This window comes from Anomaloglossus baeobatrachus, chromosome 7 (assembly GCF_048569485.1).
Source record: "Anomaloglossus baeobatrachus isolate aAnoBae1 chromosome 7, aAnoBae1.hap1, whole genome shotgun sequence".
Taxonomy (NCBI): Eukaryota; Metazoa; Chordata; class Amphibia; order Anura; family Aromobatidae; genus Anomaloglossus; species Anomaloglossus baeobatrachus.
Window position 1 is genome coordinate 41,473,378 of NC_134359.1, and position 19,099 is coordinate 41,492,476.

General features: G+C 47.1%; 1 protein-coding gene across 3 annotated transcripts in view; it reads right to left on the bottom strand.

Annotated features, from left to right (window-relative positions):
- CCDC148 (coiled-coil domain containing 148) overlaps positions 1 to 19,099 on the bottom strand; it is a 214,909-nt gene that overhangs the window by 51,655 nt on the left and 144,155 nt on the right. For all 3 annotated transcript variants that reach the window (XM_075317245.1, XM_075317247.1, XM_075317246.1), the window contains exon 9: positions 1,490 to 1,628. In XM_075317245.1, coding sequence (XP_075173360.1) covers positions 1,490 to 1,628 — 139 coding nt within the window. The remainder of the gene's footprint in view (positions 1 to 1,489; positions 1,629 to 19,099) is intronic.

A 19,099-nucleotide genomic window follows, 5' to 3' on the forward strand; every position in this document is an offset into this window, starting at 1 on the left:
TGTTACACACAGACCTTATTGGATCAAGTAAAAGTCGGAATTTCTTATCACAGTCAAGGCCCAGGCGTGAAAGCCGGAGATGAAAGTAGACTTAGTGGTGCGAGTCAAGCAAGGCGCGTAATGCTATTTTTTCCCATAATGATGGAAAATGTTCTAGCTCTTTTTTCTGATCTGTTTCATTCAGACTGAACAGGTGAGAAAGAAAAGTCACCTGCATTTTAGTCTAGGATATAAAAAGGTGAGATCATCTGTTTCGAGCGACAAAGACACTGTAAAACCACAAGTTACTGCACAATCCAAAAATTACGTCTTCGAAACTAAGACTGAACTTGATGGAGCTGTGCTTGTTCCAATCTATGTAACTAGCGTTAACCTCCTCCTACACGCTCACACATTTTTTGTTTTACTGCTTACGTTTTTTTATCCTCGTTTTCCAATACCATAATTTTTTTTTATATTTTTTCAGCAACGTAGCTGCATGAGACCTTCTTTTTTTTTGCAGGAGAGGTCTTGGTTTTCAATGAAACCATTCACTTTATTATTAGGGATGATCGAATACCTCAAATATTCGGCTTTGCGAATATTCGCCAAATAGGTCGCCGCTATTCGACTGTTCGCGAATATTCGATGCGCAGTGTAAATCTATGGGAAACCCGAATAACAACTATTTGGTCTTCCCATAGACTTGCATTGCGCATCGAATATTCCATAGCAGCTACCTATTCGTCGGATATTCGCAAAGGCGAATATTCTGGTATTCGATCATCTCTATTTATTATATGTATTGAAAATCATAAAAAAAAAAGACTCCCTGAAAGAATTGATAAAAATACATATTTACACCAATGAAAAACAGAGTCCTCCTGCAGCTATCCGGCCTCCTTTCCGGTACATGTCGGTGTCTGTTTTCACATGTACTGGAGACTCGGACACACGTAGACCCATCAAATTCAATGGATTTGGTCACACGTCCATGTTTTCACACGGACCGTGTGTCCATGTGGAGCACACGAGTATCCGTGTGCTCTACGCAGCAACATGTCCGTTTTCTGCCGGCAGCACAGAGGTCACGCAGACCGCACACTGATGTGAACCGTGTGACATCAGTGTGACATGTACCGGAGGACAACCAAATCACTGAAAAAAGAGGATTTTTATACTTACCTTTCTCCGGGTTCCGCTCATTATGTCTCATGAATATTCACCTCACTGACTGTGGACCTGGAGGCAAGTGAGACAGTAGCACCAAAGACAGGTAAGTATACAAGTTCATGCTGTCCGTGTGTAATCCGAATGTCACACCGATAGCACACGATAACACACACACACGGATGGCCCACAGAACTCCACAATGGACAGTGCAACCTCTGTGTTACATTGTAATTTAATTACAGTTTACAATGTTATTATGTTTCTATTTAGTTTTCAGGGGAAATAATCATGTGTGTATGCATAATTTTATTCTGAGACATAAAAGTAATGTACTTACCAGCTCCTGCCTTGGTTTGTGTGGAAGACTTTTCGACAACATATCCAAGTATAAATTTCTTCTATTAGGAAAGTCACTTGGATATTGGCTAATAATTGCTTGAAAAACCCAGTGATCTTCTTCACTCCATTTACAGTCCCTATAATAAAAAAAATTATAGAAATTTGTAATTTATAGTCAGAGGCGGATGTACCATGGGTGCAACCAAGGGCCTGGGAGCTGAGGGGACTAGTGCCATCTCCGAAGCAGCTTCTGTAATAGACCCAAAAACTGGTACATTGTAATTGACAGCAACGGGCCCATGACCGTTCAAACACAGGGGCCCTCTTCAATATTCATCTGCCCATTTATAGGGTATAGGTAAAATTATGAAAAGGGGTTGTCTACTTTACAAAATTCTTGTTAAAAAGAAGTCCTGCTGTCAAAATGCTGATCTCAGGATGTTACATAGCTTCAACCTAACAGCTGTAAGAAAAAAATCTACACGGATTTTCTGTAAATTAGGAATATCAGCACAGCTTCTATCCAGCACCTATTTCCTCGTTGTATGCTTTCCTCGTTTACTAAAGCCAGTTTTCTCTCTGCTCTCCCTGGGATACTTTTGGGGTGTGAGGTAGTGACTGGCTTTATAGTGAACTAGCTGTACTACCCGGCTTCGCCCGGGTTAATAACTGCTGTTAACAAAATAGAATGTATTAACAAAAATTTACTCTGCACACAAAAACCACAAAACAAATAGATATAAATGTAATTATAATGTCTGTCTCCCCCTCTGTATATATCTCTCTGTCTCTCTCTATCTCTTTGTCTGTTTGTCTCTTTCCCTGTCTGTCTCTGACTGTCTCTGTCTCTTTCTCCGTCTGTTTCAATCTCTTTCCCTGTCTGTCTATCTATCTTTTTCCCTGTCTGTCTATCTATCTCTGTCACTTTCCCTGTCTGTCTCTTTCCCTGTCTCTCTCTTTCCCTCTCTTTCCCTGTCTGTCTCTTTCCCTGTCAGTCTGTTTCTTTGTCTGTGTCTATCTCTTTGTGTCTGTCTCTTACCTTGTCTATGTCTGTTTCTTACCCTGTCTGTGTCTGTCTCTTTCCCTGTCTGTGTCTGTCTCTTTCCCTGGCTACATTGTGACACGCCAACATTCCATATAAGGGCGTGGCTGCGCATTCTTCTGAAGTTCTGGCTGCACTGTGGCTCCCAGCTACATTCAGCTTTATATATTAGATGGCCGGTATGTATCGCAGAGGAGGTAGACCTCTGTGATGTACACCTGCAATGTTTACCCTGGGACATGTAGTTCCACGAGGCACAGACTGACAGGGAAAGAGACAGACAGGGAAAGTGACAGACAGGGAAAGTGACAGACAGGGAAAGTGACAGAGATAGATAGACAGGGAAAGAGATAGATAGACAGACAGGGAAAGAGATTGAGACAGACGGAGAAAGAGACAGACAGACAAAGAGATAGAGAGAGAGACACAGAGAGATATATACAGAGGGGGAGACAGACAGAGAATGGGAGAGAAACAGAGAGACAGTTACTATCCCGGGCAGCGCCGGGTGCTATGTTGTGAGGCGTGTTCCAATTTACCAATCAATTTTGCCCCTATCTACATAATGGGGAAAAAGTGAAACGAAAAGTGTTGGGGCAAATTGACAGCTGCCAGATGTGAACAAGGGGGACTTAAAGAATGAGAGCGATGGCGCCAAAGAGTATATACCGTACAGTTGCTAAGGTGGGGCCCCGACATGGAATACTCACCACACTCGGGGATATGAACACACACACAAAATGCGCCACACACTACCACGCGCTTGAACACATATACCACCCTCAGCACACATCTCACCACACATACACCAACCTCACCACATAATCGCCCTAAAACACACACAAGTCTGGTATTATCCTTCACAAATAAAAATCTGATTAATAAGCAGCCAAACTAAAAGAACAACAAATGTACCACATAGGAAATACGGCAGCTGTCAGTCACATGACCTGTCTATATGTGTATGTGTGAGCTAATATATACTGTCAGGGGGAGGGCTTTCTGTTGCCTGGAGATTTATCAGGCTGCCAATAGCAACCAATCACAGCTTAGCTTCTATTTTGCTACAGTTAATTAATCTGAGCTCTGATTGGTTAATATAGACAACAATTTAATAATTACATTTCTATCTATTTGTTTTGTGGTGTTTGTGTGCAGAATACATTTTTGTTAATACATTCTATTTTGTTAACAGCAGTTATTAACCCGGGCAAAGCCGGGTAGTACAGCTAGTATGTAATATAGCCAAAGGAAGGCTCATGTTTTGTTCTTGGAAGATGGTTTGGTTTATGTGTCTGTTAGTAAACCAACTGGACTGTTTGAATAGAAACTGTTCCTTTGTGTTCCTCAATCTAGCAGTCAAGCAAGTATCCCCTATCATATTAAGTGAGTGCAGCCTCACAGGGGTTAATCTGCAGGTTAATTGCATTCTGAATTTGCTTGGCGCCCGCACTTAAGGGCCCTGCTGCAGGGAGGAATTAACTTTTTTCCTCTTTGCAGCATTCAGCTTCCAGTCATAGAAGAGGAGCTGGTTCGGGTTCAGTCACTGTTCAGTGTGGCGTCTGTAACCGCACCCCTGATATTGACTGATAGCCATCTCTATTGCGGTCAGTGCCAGAGGGCGCAATTACAGTTCCTGCTCACTATACACTGAGCAGGGGCTGATCCTGCGCTGGTGCCTCCCCTATGACTGAGAGGATTAGAGCTAATTGTCTCCTGGCGGTGGGGCTCTAAGTTCAGTCGTCGGGCAGGTTCAGAACTCTACTAAACTGCCAAATAATGGGTACCCTGACTTTGTAACTGTAGTTCGGATGGAATATGAGAATCAAAATATTGTAGGCGACGAGTCCACTTCAATATGGAAACAGAATTGGTAGAAATATAAGGATACTGAACACAAACAGTTTGAAGATAAGCCGGAGAAACATATTGCAATTAAGTTCTCAACAACACAACAGCATCTGCTGATAGTCGTACGATGTCAACTCCTTACTAGGATGTTAAGCGCAATTCTCTAGATCTTCCTCCTACACATATGTCCCCTGTGCGCTCTATCCAAATCTGTAAATCACACTTGATTTCATTGAATAGCATACATCCATTATATCTTATTTTCTCGCGCCAACACTGCTTTGTGTACACTTTCCTAGTATAATATAACACTTTATGCCTTGCTGAGAATGCAAATAAAACTTGGCTTCGGAGCGGAAATCCTATTTAAAAAAATTGAAGGCTAGTGCCAATATATATTGAGAAAAATCAGCCCATAACTACAGGCAGAACGATAGAGGAACCTGGACAAAAGATCCAGCTTGGCTCGCGCTATCACCGGTAATGATACTGGCGTAATAATAGCTTGTATCACAGTGAATCTCTTTATATACTGATATCGCCATGATCAGTGCTGGCTGTAAAACTGATGTCAAACAACTAAAAACTAGCCAATATAAGCAGAAACGGAGTGCGACAAAATTTGCAAAAATTTGTCTCTAGTGGAGTGGCCTAAATATGTCATGTACAATGTTGATGCATCCCATGAATAGCGTTGAGCCGCATAGACTGAGACTAAGGGGCACTTTGCACACTACGACATCGCAGGTGCGATGTCAGTGGGGTCAAATTGAAAGTGACGCACATCCGGCGTCGCAGGCAATATCGTAGTGTGTAAAGCCTTTATTATACGATTAACGAGCGCAAAAGCGTCCAAATCGTATGATCGGTGTAGCGTCGGTCATTTCCATAATTTCGGAAGGACCGATGTTCCGATGTTGTTCCTCATTCCTGTGGCAGCACACATCGCTGTGTGTGAAGCCGCAGGAGCGAGGAACATCTACCTGCGTCCTGCGGCTCACGCCGGCAATGCGGAAGGAAGGAGGTGGGCAGGATGTTTACGTCCCGCTCATCTCCGCCCCTCCGCTTCTATTGGCCGCCTGCCGTGTGACGTCGCTATGACGCCGCATGACCCGCCCCCTTAATAAGGAGGCGGGTCGCCAGCCAGAGCGACGTCGCAGGGCAGGTGAGTGCATGTGAAGCTGCTGTAGCGATAATGTTCGCTACGGCAGCTATCACAAGATATCGCAGCTACGACGGGGGCGGGGACTATCGCGCTCGGCATCGCAAGCATCTGCTTGCGATGTCGTAGTGTGCAAAGTGCCCCTAACATTATGTAAGGCTATGTTCACATGTCCTGTGGTCATTTGTTAGATCAAATCCGTTGGAAAACTGGTTTCTGCTGGATCCATTTTTTTAACATGGGAGTCTATGGAGAACGTATCCGTTAATGGATTGCTATTTAACCATCTGTTGTGCTTGCATTTGTAATAGATCTATTGCCCATAGGCTCCACTTGGTAAAAATGGATCTGGCCAACATACGTTATTTAACAGCGGACAAAAAAGATGTGTTTGTACAACTTTTTTGCAAACGGATCTCTAATGGATCTGTGAAAATGGATGATTACAGCCTAAAGGCCACTTTACAAGCTGCGATATCGGTACCGATATCGCTAGTGTTCGTACTCGCCCCCATAGTTTGTGCGACACGGGCATAACGCTGCCCGTGGCGCACAAAATCGCACGGACACGTCACACTACTTACCTGCATAGCGACGTCGCTGTGACCAGCGAACTGCCTGCTTTCTAAGGGGCCGGTGTGTTTGGCGTCACAGTGGCGTGACTAAGCGGCCGCCCAATCAAAGCGGAGGGGTGGAGATGAGTGGGACGTAACATCCCGCCCACCTACTTCCTTCCTCATTGCTGGCAGGACGCAGGTGAGGTGAGGTTCCTTGTTCCTGCGGTGTCACACAGAGCAATGTGTGCTGCCGCAGGAATGAGGAACAACATCGTACCTGCAGCAGCAACGATAATTGAGATTAGGGGGGCATGTAAACGATTAGCGATTTTGAACGTTTTTGCAACGATTCAAAATCGCTAATAGCTGTCACACGCAACAACATTGCTAATGCGGCCGGATGTGCGTCACAAAATCCGTGACCCCACCGACATCGCTTTAGCGATGTCGTAGCGTGTAAAGCGGCCTTAAGGGTACGTGCCCACAATCAGGGTTCACAGTGTTTTGGACGCAGCATCTTTCAGCTGCGTGAAAATGCTACATTGTACAGAACTGGCACAGTGGATGTTATTTATAGAAATCCCATGCCCACTGTGCATGTATTGCTCGCCTATGTAAACTGATCTATGGTGCGACTTTCCAAGCCGCAAGCTTGTTAATTCTTTGCTACGGAGTCGCTAGCCTTCTTCTCAGGGAGAACAGAGCGAGAGATGGCGGCGTCCCAAACCCTGATCGTGGGCACATGCAGTTGCGGTCTCCTACAGAGGAGGCTCGCGGCCCTGCAGGTCAAGACCCACTGCCTCAAGGCTAGGACGCAGCGGGTCCTGATCGTGGGCACATACCCTAAAGGCCGCTTTACACGCTGCGACATCGCTCAAGCAATCTCGTTGGGGTCACGGAATTTGTGACTCACATCCGGCCGCGTTAGTGATGTCGTTGCGTGTGACACCTATGAGTGATTTTGAATCGTCGCAAAAACGTTCAAAATCGCTCATCAGTGACATGCCCCCCTATTCTCGATTATCGCTGCTGCTGCGTGTACGATGTAGTTCGTCGCTCCTTCAGCAGCACAAATCGCTATGTGTGACGCCGCAGGAACGAGGACCCTCACCTTACCTGCCTCCGCCCGCAATGAGGAAGGAAGGAGGTGGGCGGGATGTTACGTCCCGCTCATCTCCGCCCCTCCGCTTCTATTGGGCGGCGGTTCAGTGACGCTGCTGTGATGTCGCTGTGACGCTAAACGAACCGCCCCCTTAGAAAGGAGGCGGTTCGCCGGTCACAGCGACGTCGCTAGGCAGGTAAGTAGTGTGATGGGTCCGTGCGATGTTGTGCGCCAGGGTGGCGATTTGCCCATGTCGCACAACCGAAGGGGACGGGTACGCACGCTAGCGATATCGGTCATGATATTGCAGCGTGTAAAGCGGTCTTTACAGTGTTTTTGAAGTACAGTTTTGATTCTGTAGTTTTGCCTTTGTACTCAGAAATCTTTCCAAAATCTCATTCACACGTTTATGATTTTCTCCAAGCATTTCACCAAAAAATTGTAAATTTCTGCAACAAAATCCTTGCAATTTAACCCCTTCTGCCATGGCCAATTTTCATTTTATGCACTTTTGTCCCCCCCCTTGCAAGAGTCATACCTTTATTTTTTTCCATCGACATAGCCGTAGAGGGCATTTTTTTTGTATGACAAGTGAAAGGCACTATTAATTTTACCGATGACCACTAAAAATTGAAATGTTGAAAAAAAAAAAAAAAAAAGCATTTCTGCATTTTTTTATTTATTTTTACAGCATATAATGTGCGGGAAAAATTATATTTCAGGTTTGTATGATTACGGTGGTCAAACCTGTATAGTTTTTTTTATTTTTATTTTAGTGTTTAAAAAAAAAATTCTAAAAACTGCAAAAAATATTATTTTTTTTGTGTTATTTTCTGAGACTTGTATCTTCATTATTTTTCTGCCAATAAAGCAGATGTCTCATGTTTTTTGTTGTTTGTTTTTCGTGGCGAGTTGAAATTTTGATTGCTTTTTATTACATTTTGGGAGAGAGCGGCAACTGAAAAACAGGACTTCAAATTTTTTTTGTTTCTATTTTTGCTTTTTGGCATTCACCATCATGTTTACATAATTTTATATTTTTATAAATTTGACTCTACTTGATGTGGCAATTTCCAAATAGATATGGCTTTAATTATTATTTCTTAATTTTTTTGTATTGGGTAAAAAGGAGTGAATTAAACTTTAATAGTTTTTTTTTACATTTTTGAATATAATAAAACTTTTTTGGTATTTCTGATTTTTTAAAAGGTTTTTGCGATTTAACTTGTAAGCAGCATAATGTAAAGGGTCTGATTTCTGGGGTGTGTCACTTGCTCACCTGCTTGCTTTAGTTTCAATACCATCAGTGTTTTATCAGTAGGAGATTATCACTGCAGGACTAGGTGTCATGAGCAATGCAGTCCAGGAAATCTGTGTAACCCCGCCTCCAGCACTGATTGGCAGCTTGCTGACAGGAAGCTGCCAATCAGGGGTGTGGGTGGGGTTATACACAACTGAGCATTCTGTTCTCTGTTACATCTACAACAAAGAAAACTGGGATTTAAATCAAAACTGCACCAAACAGCACAGTAAATGATACAACAGTGGAATCGAGCTAGCTGCCTCTACATTTTGCTGCTCTCAGATTAAATAACAAAAGCAAGCTGACAGATTGCCTTTAAAATAAAGTGGCAATACCTGTAAACAAGGTTGATGTCACGGGGTACATACTGACGGAACAGGGGCTCCTAAGCTGGCCATCAGATTTGAGACCCTGCGCTGTCCCTTATCTCAGAAGTAAGCTTGATAGAAGCCAGGTCCGAACCCTCAGTGTGACCCTGACTCCTGCCTGAGCCCTGGTCTTACTCCCCCCACCCTGGGAGCGGGCTGGAGACCCAGTAACAAAACCCCCACAGAAAAGACACGAACAAGGGAGAATGAAAACCTGTACACACTGCACTCAAACGCAAAGGGGAGACAATATGTGTACAGGAAATAACGAAACGGGTAGGGAATAAACTCACACCAGGGGAACGTTCACACCATGCAGAATAGGAACTGTAGTTCACTATGAACGGAATAACTACTGAGACTGAAATTGCTAGAGCTATGCTGAAGCTATCTTCGGCGATCTCCTTCTACATTTCCCATCTTAAATAGGGAGAGACCAGCTGTGGATGGTAATTAGCAACCCGGCTCTCAGAAGAGTTGCACACTGCTCCAAAAAGGATTAACTTCTGCATGGCTGAGAGCAGCGAAACAACTCAGCCAACGCCCAGGAAATCTGAGAACTTAAGAGAGGCCAGTTTGCCTGTCGGACTCTGCAATTTGAACAGAGTCTGACGCTGTATTATTAATCTGTACCGCCCCGTGCTCGGCGGCAACCGAGCCGCTCGGATCCGGGCTCGCTGGTGGGTGGCTCGAGCGTCTCTGGACCTGGGGGGCCCCGTGGTCCACTTCGATCTGAAAGGGGGGCTGGCGCCTTTAGGGGGACGTAGGTGTACGGCCAGAGCCGTGTTTGAGTTCGTGACGCCACCCACGGGATGTGGTGAAGGTAGGCACCACCGCTGCAGTTACGGGGGCACCCGGGGGAGATGTTATGCAGCAAGTTGTTAACCCCTCCGTGGGCAGGCATGGTGGCCCCAGGACCCGTTGGTGAAGTAGTTGGGCGGTGCAGGGAGGTGCGCGGCCGGAGGGCACTGTTGTACTCAGTTAGTAATGTACACGAGTCTCTGGTAAACCAAGTTGATGGTGGTCGGTGCCCGTGTGACGCCCTGGACCCCAGGGGTCACAGGTAATAACACCTACCACTTACACACACACCCCCACCCCCTGTGAGGACACACACCAGTCACCCGAAAGGGAGACCTGATGCCTCCCTCAGGGCCAGTAGGGCACACCAGGTGGGCGGAGTCAGGCAGAAAGGCACGCCCACCAAGGAGACTACTGGCCTGAGGCAGGAAATACAAACAGAAAAAGTTTAGACAGTGACAGTGACAGGAGGCGAGAAGGAGAGAAACTGTCACGGACCCGGGTTGGAGCCTGGGCCCCTTGGAAAACATCAGGCAGGCAGACAGTGGTGGCCACCTGCAGGAGTACAGCAACCGGCGGAACCGTAGGGACCGGGCCAGGGTTGGAGCCTTCCGGCCCTGAACTGGGGAGTCAACCGTGTACTGGAGCATCAGAAACCGGGTACTCAGACCCCGTCCTATCTTAGAAGCCACTGAGTTTAGGCAAATTGACTGATTGCTGGCTGGACCTCACGGGTTCATCCACACCCAAAGTCCCGAAAGAAGGCAAAAGCCCACCGAGACCGGGTGAGCGCCACCGCCAAGGGCCAAACACCTGACGGGCCAGTGCCTGCGGGCAACTGAGGGCTCCTCCGAACTTTGGTTTACCAGTGACTCTGAGTGTGAATTAATCGTGAGTACACCAGTGCCATCCAGGCACAACACTGCACCGCATCACGGCACCCTGCACCCCGACAACAACAGCGCTTCAGTATCTCCAGCGCACCCTCTCCCATCGGGCCCCGGGACACACCGCCCCTACCCACGGAGGGGCTAACATCTAGGCTGCGGCCACAACACCGATCCCGGACGAGCCCGCCTTCACTCCAGCCACAGCGGTGGTGCATCCCGTCACCACGACCCGTGGGTGGCGTCACGACCCGCAGGACGACAGCGCGGCCCTACCTGGCTGCGCGCCTCGTCCCACCACCACCCCACTGCCTCTTCCCTTAACAGAGCGACGTGGCCCCCAGTCCGGAGGCGCTCGTGCCACCGACAACCCGAGCCCGGACCTCGAGCGGCTCGGCCCGAGCAAGCGGAGGAAGTGGCCGGGCGTCTCTCAGGGCGGTACACCCGCAGCCGGCTGCGTCTGGTCCCCCACCCGGTTGGTGGTCTCTGCCTTTCTCCTGCACCGTGTTGTGTATTTGTGGGCTACCTGCGCTTCAGCGTCGGAAGTCCGCTCCCCGGCTTTGTGGATGTCGGGAGAGCCCTTTTGCCCGCAGATGCTGGCCCGTGGGATCTCTCTGCCTGTGCGGTGGCTTTCTATCCCCCTCGTTGGGCTGTTGTCTTTAGTCGGGACTTTGGGTGAGAAAGGACCTATATTCCAGACCGCAATCAGTTAATTAACTCAGTCCAGTGGCTTCTGGACCTCGTTTCAGGGTCTGAGTACCCCCCCTTTGTGCTCCGGTTTCCAAGTCGGTTACCCCGAGTTGGTACCGGCGGGCCACTACCCTGTCCCGGTCCACCATGGTTCCTCTGAGCCGTCTTCCCGGCTCCTGCAGGCTGAGGCCACCGTATGCCTCCTAGCCAAAGGTGCCCGGGCTCCAACCCTGGCACCTTTTTAGGGAACAGGTGTTGTGCGGGGCACCAACCCTGGCACCTGTCAGACTGCTGCAGACCTGGGCACAGGCCTGCTTCCACTTAACTTCACCTCCACTCACAGACAGACTACTTTTCCCGCCTCAGGCTCTCTGGACTCCTCGGTGGGCGGGGTCAACCGCCTGGCTCCACCCCCTGGTGTGTCCATTAAGCCCTGAGGGGGGTGACTAGGTTTTAATGGTTGGCTGATGACACCTTTTTAGGGGACAGGTGTTGTGCGGGGCTCTAACTGTGACTACCTGGCTAGTCCAGGGCATCACAAATCCACGTGTGCGAATTTGGACAGCGCATGGCATTTGAAGAGCAAATTATGGATATGGGTTACAAACATCAGGGAGTGATGTCTGTTCAGATCATGATTAGGCAAATTAGACTGCAAAATCCGCAGCCAAGCAAAGCCAATCTGATCCATCCGTTGCCCCTTTAAATTTGGCTCTATATTGCCTGATATATAGAGCGGGGAATCATCATGCCCTATATAAAAGGAGAGGATATTAGAAACTCCATTGACTTAGTCTGTGTGATGTCACTAAGCCGTTTATTAGCATCCGCTCCTTGTACAGATGGACTATTCTGAGAAGATGTGGGAGGCTGAGCAGACAAAGCCGTCACAATACTTGCTGGTCAAAGTTGTTAAACATCACTGTTTTATGCTAAGCCAAAACTTCAAAGCACATTTCGCTGAATTAAGGTTAACTAGCCCTTCCTAAGCATTATGTGAAACGTTCGCCGGCTGATGTGAAAGAATCTTAACACAAAGCTGTTGTTTCATAATGTCGGGAGTGAAGTAGGCCGCAGAACTCCTGTACCCCCGGAGCCATGTGAAATTGCAAAGGAGTTGGATTCTGCAACTAAAGCCCATTGTCTTACGGAGCAGGTTCATACATCTGTGTCTGTCAGGAACATTCAGTCCTCCTACACTTGTGCAGAAACTCGCACAGCGTGACTTCCAGGTCCTTCTCCTCACAAAGACATCTAATTACTCTGCCGAGCCCAAGACTTTGAACGGGGGATTTCCACAGGAATGAATAAAGAAATGACTTCTACATCAAGAAAATCTCATGCAGAAAAGCATTTTATCAGATGCAATAAGAAATAAATCGCGGCTGACCGCCGGTGCTTGCAAGTTGTCGGCGCGCACCGATCTTTCTTGAATAATTGACACTTGGCTGCAAATGCCATGTAAGGCTATGTGCGCACTAGAAATGTCCTTCTTCTCAAGAAACTTTCTTGAGAGACATTCTGGGAGTTGAAGATTCCCGCAACTGCGGGAAAAAAACGCACCAAATCCGCATGCGTTTTTACCGCGGATTAGCCGCGATTTCACCGCGGATTTTCCGCAGGTTGTTCCTGACACATGCAAGTATAGAAATTCCGGGGGCATTCCGCAGGTAATAATGGACATGCTCATTTTCTCAAGAAAGTTTCTCGAGAAAATTTTCTCAAGAAATTTTCTTGAGAAAAATCCGCAGCGTGCGCACAGCTATTTTTTTACACATAGGTTTTGCTGGGAAATGTCTGCAGAAAGATTTTTAATCTTTCTCAAGAAATTTATGCGGCAAATCCGCGGGTAAAACGGTCTAGTGCGCACATAGCCTAAAGGATTATTAGATTTGGGGATAATGAAAAAACCACGGTATTGGCTGCGCTGCTATTAAAGTTCATAAAGATGATGGTATTGTTCCAAAAAACTTTTTTTATTGCAAGATTATAAGCCACAACGCGTTTCGGGGTTAAATGTTCCCCCTTCCTCAGGTAGCAACAATCATATGAAGTGGTATGCCTTATATATACATGAATATGTAGGTCCCCACACCCCTTGATTAATTCAACATATGGATCATAATGTCAGGTGCATAGATAAAGAGATCTATAGAAAAAGTATTTCTAAAGATCCTTTATGATATGCTAATGAGCGCGGGGACTAGTCGCAAGGGGGTTAGTTCCTGTGCTCATTCCGCCCTCTTAGCATGTTAGTGTGACGCCCTGGACTAGCCAGGTAGTCACAGGTAGGCCCCCTGCACAAACACCAGCCCCTAAAAAGGTATCATCAGCCAACCTAAAAACCCTGAGTCACCCCTCTCAGGTCTTGATGTTCACACCTGGGGGCGGAGCCAGGCAGTTGGCCACACCCTCCGAGGAGTTTGGATAGCCTGAGGCGGGAAAAACAGAGAGACCCGTTAGGGAAGTGAAAAGGAGAGGAGGTGAAGTGGAGTAGAGAGGAGTAACGTCTGTCAGGGATCTGGGTAGGAGCCCGGATACCCTGTGGGCAGGAGGCAGACAGTGGTTGCCGCCTGCAGGAGTCGGGAAGACAGCCGGTGGAACCGTCAGGGACCGGGACAGGGTAGTGGCCCGCCGGTACCGAACCGGGGAACCGAACGGAAACCGGAGCACCAGGAGGGGTACTCAGACCTAGTACGAGGCCCAGAAGCCACTGGACCAAGTCGAATTCACTGATTGGGGTCTGGACCTTAGGTTCTTTCCCACCCACGTCCCGACTGAAGGCAACAGCCCAACGAGGGGGATAGAAAGCCACCGCCCAGGCATAGAGATCCCACGGGCCAGCGTCTGCGGGCAAACGGGCTCCCCGACATCCACTAGCCGGGGAGTGGACTCCCATCGCTGAAGCGAAGGAAGTCAGCATTCTACTACAGAGGTGCAGGAGAAAGGCGGGGACCACCAACCTGAGTAAGGGGCAAAGCGCAGCCGGCTGTGGGCACCGACCACCATCCTTTTGGTCTACCAGAGACTCCGGTGTATTTATAATAGTGAGTACAACAGTGCCCTCGGGCAACGCATTGCACCGCACCATCCCGCCCGCACCTTACTACCACCGGGACCATCACACCCTGCCCACGGAGGGGTCAACACCAGGCTGCACAACACCGTCCCCAGGAGCCTAGTTAATGGCAGCGGTGGTGTCCACATTCACCACAACCCGTGGGTGGTGTCACGAACTTAACCCCCAAACAACCGCGGCCCCGGCCGTGAACCTCCCCACCGAACACCACCCTTCACGTAGCGCCAGCATCCCTTCAGTGCGACATGACCCCGGGTCCGGGAGGAGCTCGAGCCACCCACCGACGAGCACAGATCCAAGCGGCTCGGCAGCCGGACGAGCCCCGGGGCGGTACATTAGCATGCCCACAGGGGCTATTCTATACCCATTGCGTCTCGTCATCAGTGGTGACGCGCATACCTGTGTCCGCTGTCACCGCTTCAGAACGCCGGGCTTAGGGTCAGTGCACATGATCAGAAATCCCGGCACTTCCAGCCATGCACACTAGATCTTTCTGAAACCGGGACACGTACACCCGGATCATAGTGCGCATGACCGGAAGTACCAGGCATTCTGATCAGCAGTGACAGTGGACACGCAGGTACGTGCGTCGCCGCTGATACCGCGAGGCAATGGGCATTGAATAGCACGTTCGCACGTCCCTGTCAGCATGCATAAATGGGATAAGGCTGTAGAAGAAAGCGCAATAGGGTCTTACCAGGAAGGGCAAAGGGCAAATGTAAGTAGATACATTCACCTAGAGGGTTTGTGACAGTTACAACTCCTGTAATCACGTTGTATAAAGGCGAACGGCTGCAACCCGCAGAGAATCGATAAAACATCAAAAGGATGAATTGGGTGTTATGCCGTGCTATCACCAAACCGAATCCATGTTGATTGATTATTCTATGTATTTATTCTTTGTACAGGACAACATGTTTCAGATATCGCAGTCTCCTTCATCAGGACATCAAAGAAAGAACATCAACAATCTAATTCAGCAGAGGATATATATATACATGTATATCAACGTCAGAGGACCGCCCGCAGTCTTTCAAATAATGGCGGGATCCTTATCCATTACCAGTTTCTTAGGCGTGCTAAGATGCTAAGAGGGCGGAATGAGAGCAGGAACTAACGCCCTTGCAACTTCTCCCTGGCCTCATTAGCATATCATAAAGGATCTTTAGAAATGCTTTTTCTAAAGATCTCTTTATCTATGCTGCTGGATACACGGACGGTTAGGCAGGGATTAGCAATATATACCCAGAACTGCTCGTGGTGCTGGGTGCGTATTGCACCTGACAGGTTCCTATGAAAGAGTGGGTGCTCAAGTATTGTAATTTCATGGAGACTAAAGGTCAGGAGAGCTGATCCCTTTAAAGGGGTAGCTGCATTATATCATGGGATAAGTGATCATTTTCTGACCGTTGAATGTCCGACCAGTAAGACAAAGTGCTGGACCCCCATCTAAATGGAGAATTAAGCATGTGCCCCACATACTGAGCAGTCATGCACATGTGCGACCATTGCTCCATATGAACAGGGGGGTTTGTACAAGTCCGAAGGGTCAGATCTGCAGCAACAATCCATTTATTACCTACCTTTGTTAGGATGGGTCAACCCCATTCAAAGGAGTATGTCACCACCAAATGACTGGCCAAACCAAGGACAAGCGCTTGCGTGGTTGAGCGGGTCACCTTCCCACCTACTTGTTTCCCCATCTATGCTCGCCCTGCTCCTGCTTGATTAACGACTTTGACTTTACAAAATGAAGAGAAGGGAAGAGATAACTAGAAAACAAGTGGATGGGAAGATGCAAGGAAATGGTCTGTCACACTGCCGTTGCTTGGTTTGAACGGTCACTTTAAAGTAAATCCGTCAGCCGGTTTTTGCTATGTAATCTGAAAGCAGCATTATATAGGGGCAGAGAGCCTGATTCCAGTGGTGTGTCACTTACTGGGCTGCTTAGTGCAGTTTTGATAGAATCCCGTTTTTTTTCTTGTTGTAGATGTAGCAGTGCTATCACTGCTGAGCTGTGTATAACCCCGCCCACATCCCTGATTGCCAGCTTTATGTATACACTTTACAATGTCAACAAGCTGCCAATCAGTGGTGGGGGCGAGGTTACACAGATTAGCCTGACTGCCTTGAACGTGAAACCTAGTCTAGCAGTGATAATCTTCTGCTGTTAAAATACTGCTTGTACACATTGCTCAAATCAGTCTCTCTGTCTCTACATTATGCTACTCTCAAATTACATAGCAAAAACCTGGTGACTGATTCCTTTTAAAGCTGAAGGTTGAATGGAGACATTTTGTTCTATTTGGACTTGAATGCAGCCCAGTGTTCTCTGGACAACAACAGTCACAATAGGAGAGTTGGGCTGTAGCCCCAGTCTAAAAAGGAACTGGTACACTGAAACTAGCTCTAATGCCAAAGTTACCGTCATCAGATTATTTGCCCCCTTCTTCACATCCCGATCAGTAAGAGGTTGCACTTGTTTGTAATTTCTGCAGACCTTTCATTAATCCTACCAGATGCCAGCGTCATAAGCAGGCAGACTTTCCTATCAAGATTTGCAGCTCTTGTTAGTATTCATATGCAGGGATGAGGAGCTTGGCACGGTGCAAAGAATCTGGCACAAGATGGTAGCTGCACCATATGTACTAGTAGCTTTAATTCAGCTGAAGTGCAATATTGCAATTGTAATCAACTGTGAATATCCTCCAGTATAACAATTTAGGCCTTGTTTTGGATACATGTATTATTCAATTTAAGAGATGCTATATAGATAAGTTAAGAGGAAGGAGCAGGTTATTCCACCAAGGTTGGGTGGTCACAGAAGTGTGTGGAACTCATCTGTCAACTGCAAATGTAACATGTTATGATCCGGTAACCGTGGAAAATTACAAAAAACTCCCATTGGTGAAAAAACACCAAGAAAACAGGAGTAGTTGGAACCTGGGCTGACTGCAATCCCCTAACTATCAGACCACACTAGAAGTAGCCGTGGAGCGTTCCTAAAAACCTTGATGCCACGTCACAGCCTGAGAAACTAGCTACGCCTCACAGAAAGAAATGAGGGAATCTACCTTGCCTCAGAGTAGTCCCCAAAGCAATAGATAGCCCCACACATACAAAGATTACGGTGACACAATACACAGATAGGAAAAATAGATTTAGCAATGGCGAGGCCCAACTAACTTGATACAAACGACTCCAGTTCAAAACATTAACCATGACATACAAAGCCATGCACAACCTGTCTCCTCCCTACATCTGTGACCTAGTCTCCCGGTACCTACCTGCACGCAACCTCAGATCCTCACAAGATCTCCTTCTCTGCTCCTCTCTTATCTCCTCTTCCCACAATCGCGTACAAGATTTCTCCCGTGCATCCCCCATACTCTGGAACGCTCTACCTCAGCACATCAGACTCTCCACTACCGTGGAAATCTTCAAGAGGAACCTCAAGACCCACCTCTGCCACCAAGCCTACAACCTACAATAGCCCTCAGTCCAGTAGACCACTGCGCAACCAGCTCTGTCCTCACCTATTGTACCATCACCCATTCCCTGTAGACTGTGAGCCCTCGCGGGCAGGGTCCTCTCTCCTCCTATACCAGTCTGTCTTGTACTGTTAATGATTGTTGTACGTATACCCTCTCTCACTTGTAAAGCGCCATGGAATAAATGGCGCTATAATAATAAATAATAATAATAATAACACAAAGAAAAGGAAAGGAAACCGATTGTGGTCAGTACAAAATACCTGTAGAAAAATACCAAACTCCTGATAGTAAAAATGGCCCAGGAGGTTGAACGGCCTCACCTCCAGTATATCAGGTAATCCTGTAAATAATGGGAGAACAAAATACCAAAAAGAACACAAAATACAGAAGGGCAAATAATCAAATTAGACAGGGAGAAAATCCCTTTTCCTGTAGGAGAACTAGCAAAGGGGAAACCCCATGCTCACAACACAAGAGAAACCAAACTTCACCTGCAAGAAAACAGATACAAAGCAAAACAAGGAAAAACAACACCCTAAGATATAAAGCAAAACAAGGAAAAACAACACCCTAAGATATAAAGCAAAACAAGGAAAAACAACACCCTAAGGTAAACCAGGAAGCAAGGAAAAAACTGAGAACTTATCTGCAGAAGTCTTGCTCAGGAAAACAGGCAAGGACAAAGCTCCAAGCCAGGAACAGAGACTGAGGAATATACAATTATAACCGGTGCCAGCAAAGCAAAAAAGTGCTCTCCTATATAGACCAGACTTGCCTGCAATAGGTCTTCCCTAATTCCCAATTAACGCCGACACCTGTCTGAGTCACAAGCTCAGATTCAGCTTCACTACCATTCCTGGCCACCAGAGGGATCTTCAAAACAGCATCTACACAGACGACATTCACAACAGTAACATGTCTGGGATTGGTGCATGCAGAGGAAAGGGGAGGAACATCAAATTAGACACTCATTGTAGGGTCACAATGTCTGTCGCACTGATTTGAGCATGGCGGCTATGGCAATACTGTGGTCACGTAATCTACAGTGGTATGTAAATGCTCTAGCTGGTTTTTGGCTCCCTTAGGGCACAGCTGGGACAGTTTAGCTATGGTACCTATAGGGAGTATTAGGTAGTCTAAGACACTCCTTCTATCATCATCCATTGGAGTAAGATGCACATTCATTAACAGGCACAGACTGCTTAATATATTAGGAATCTTAGGAATCTTACAAGTACCGTGAAACTATCAGAAATGTACATACACATATAT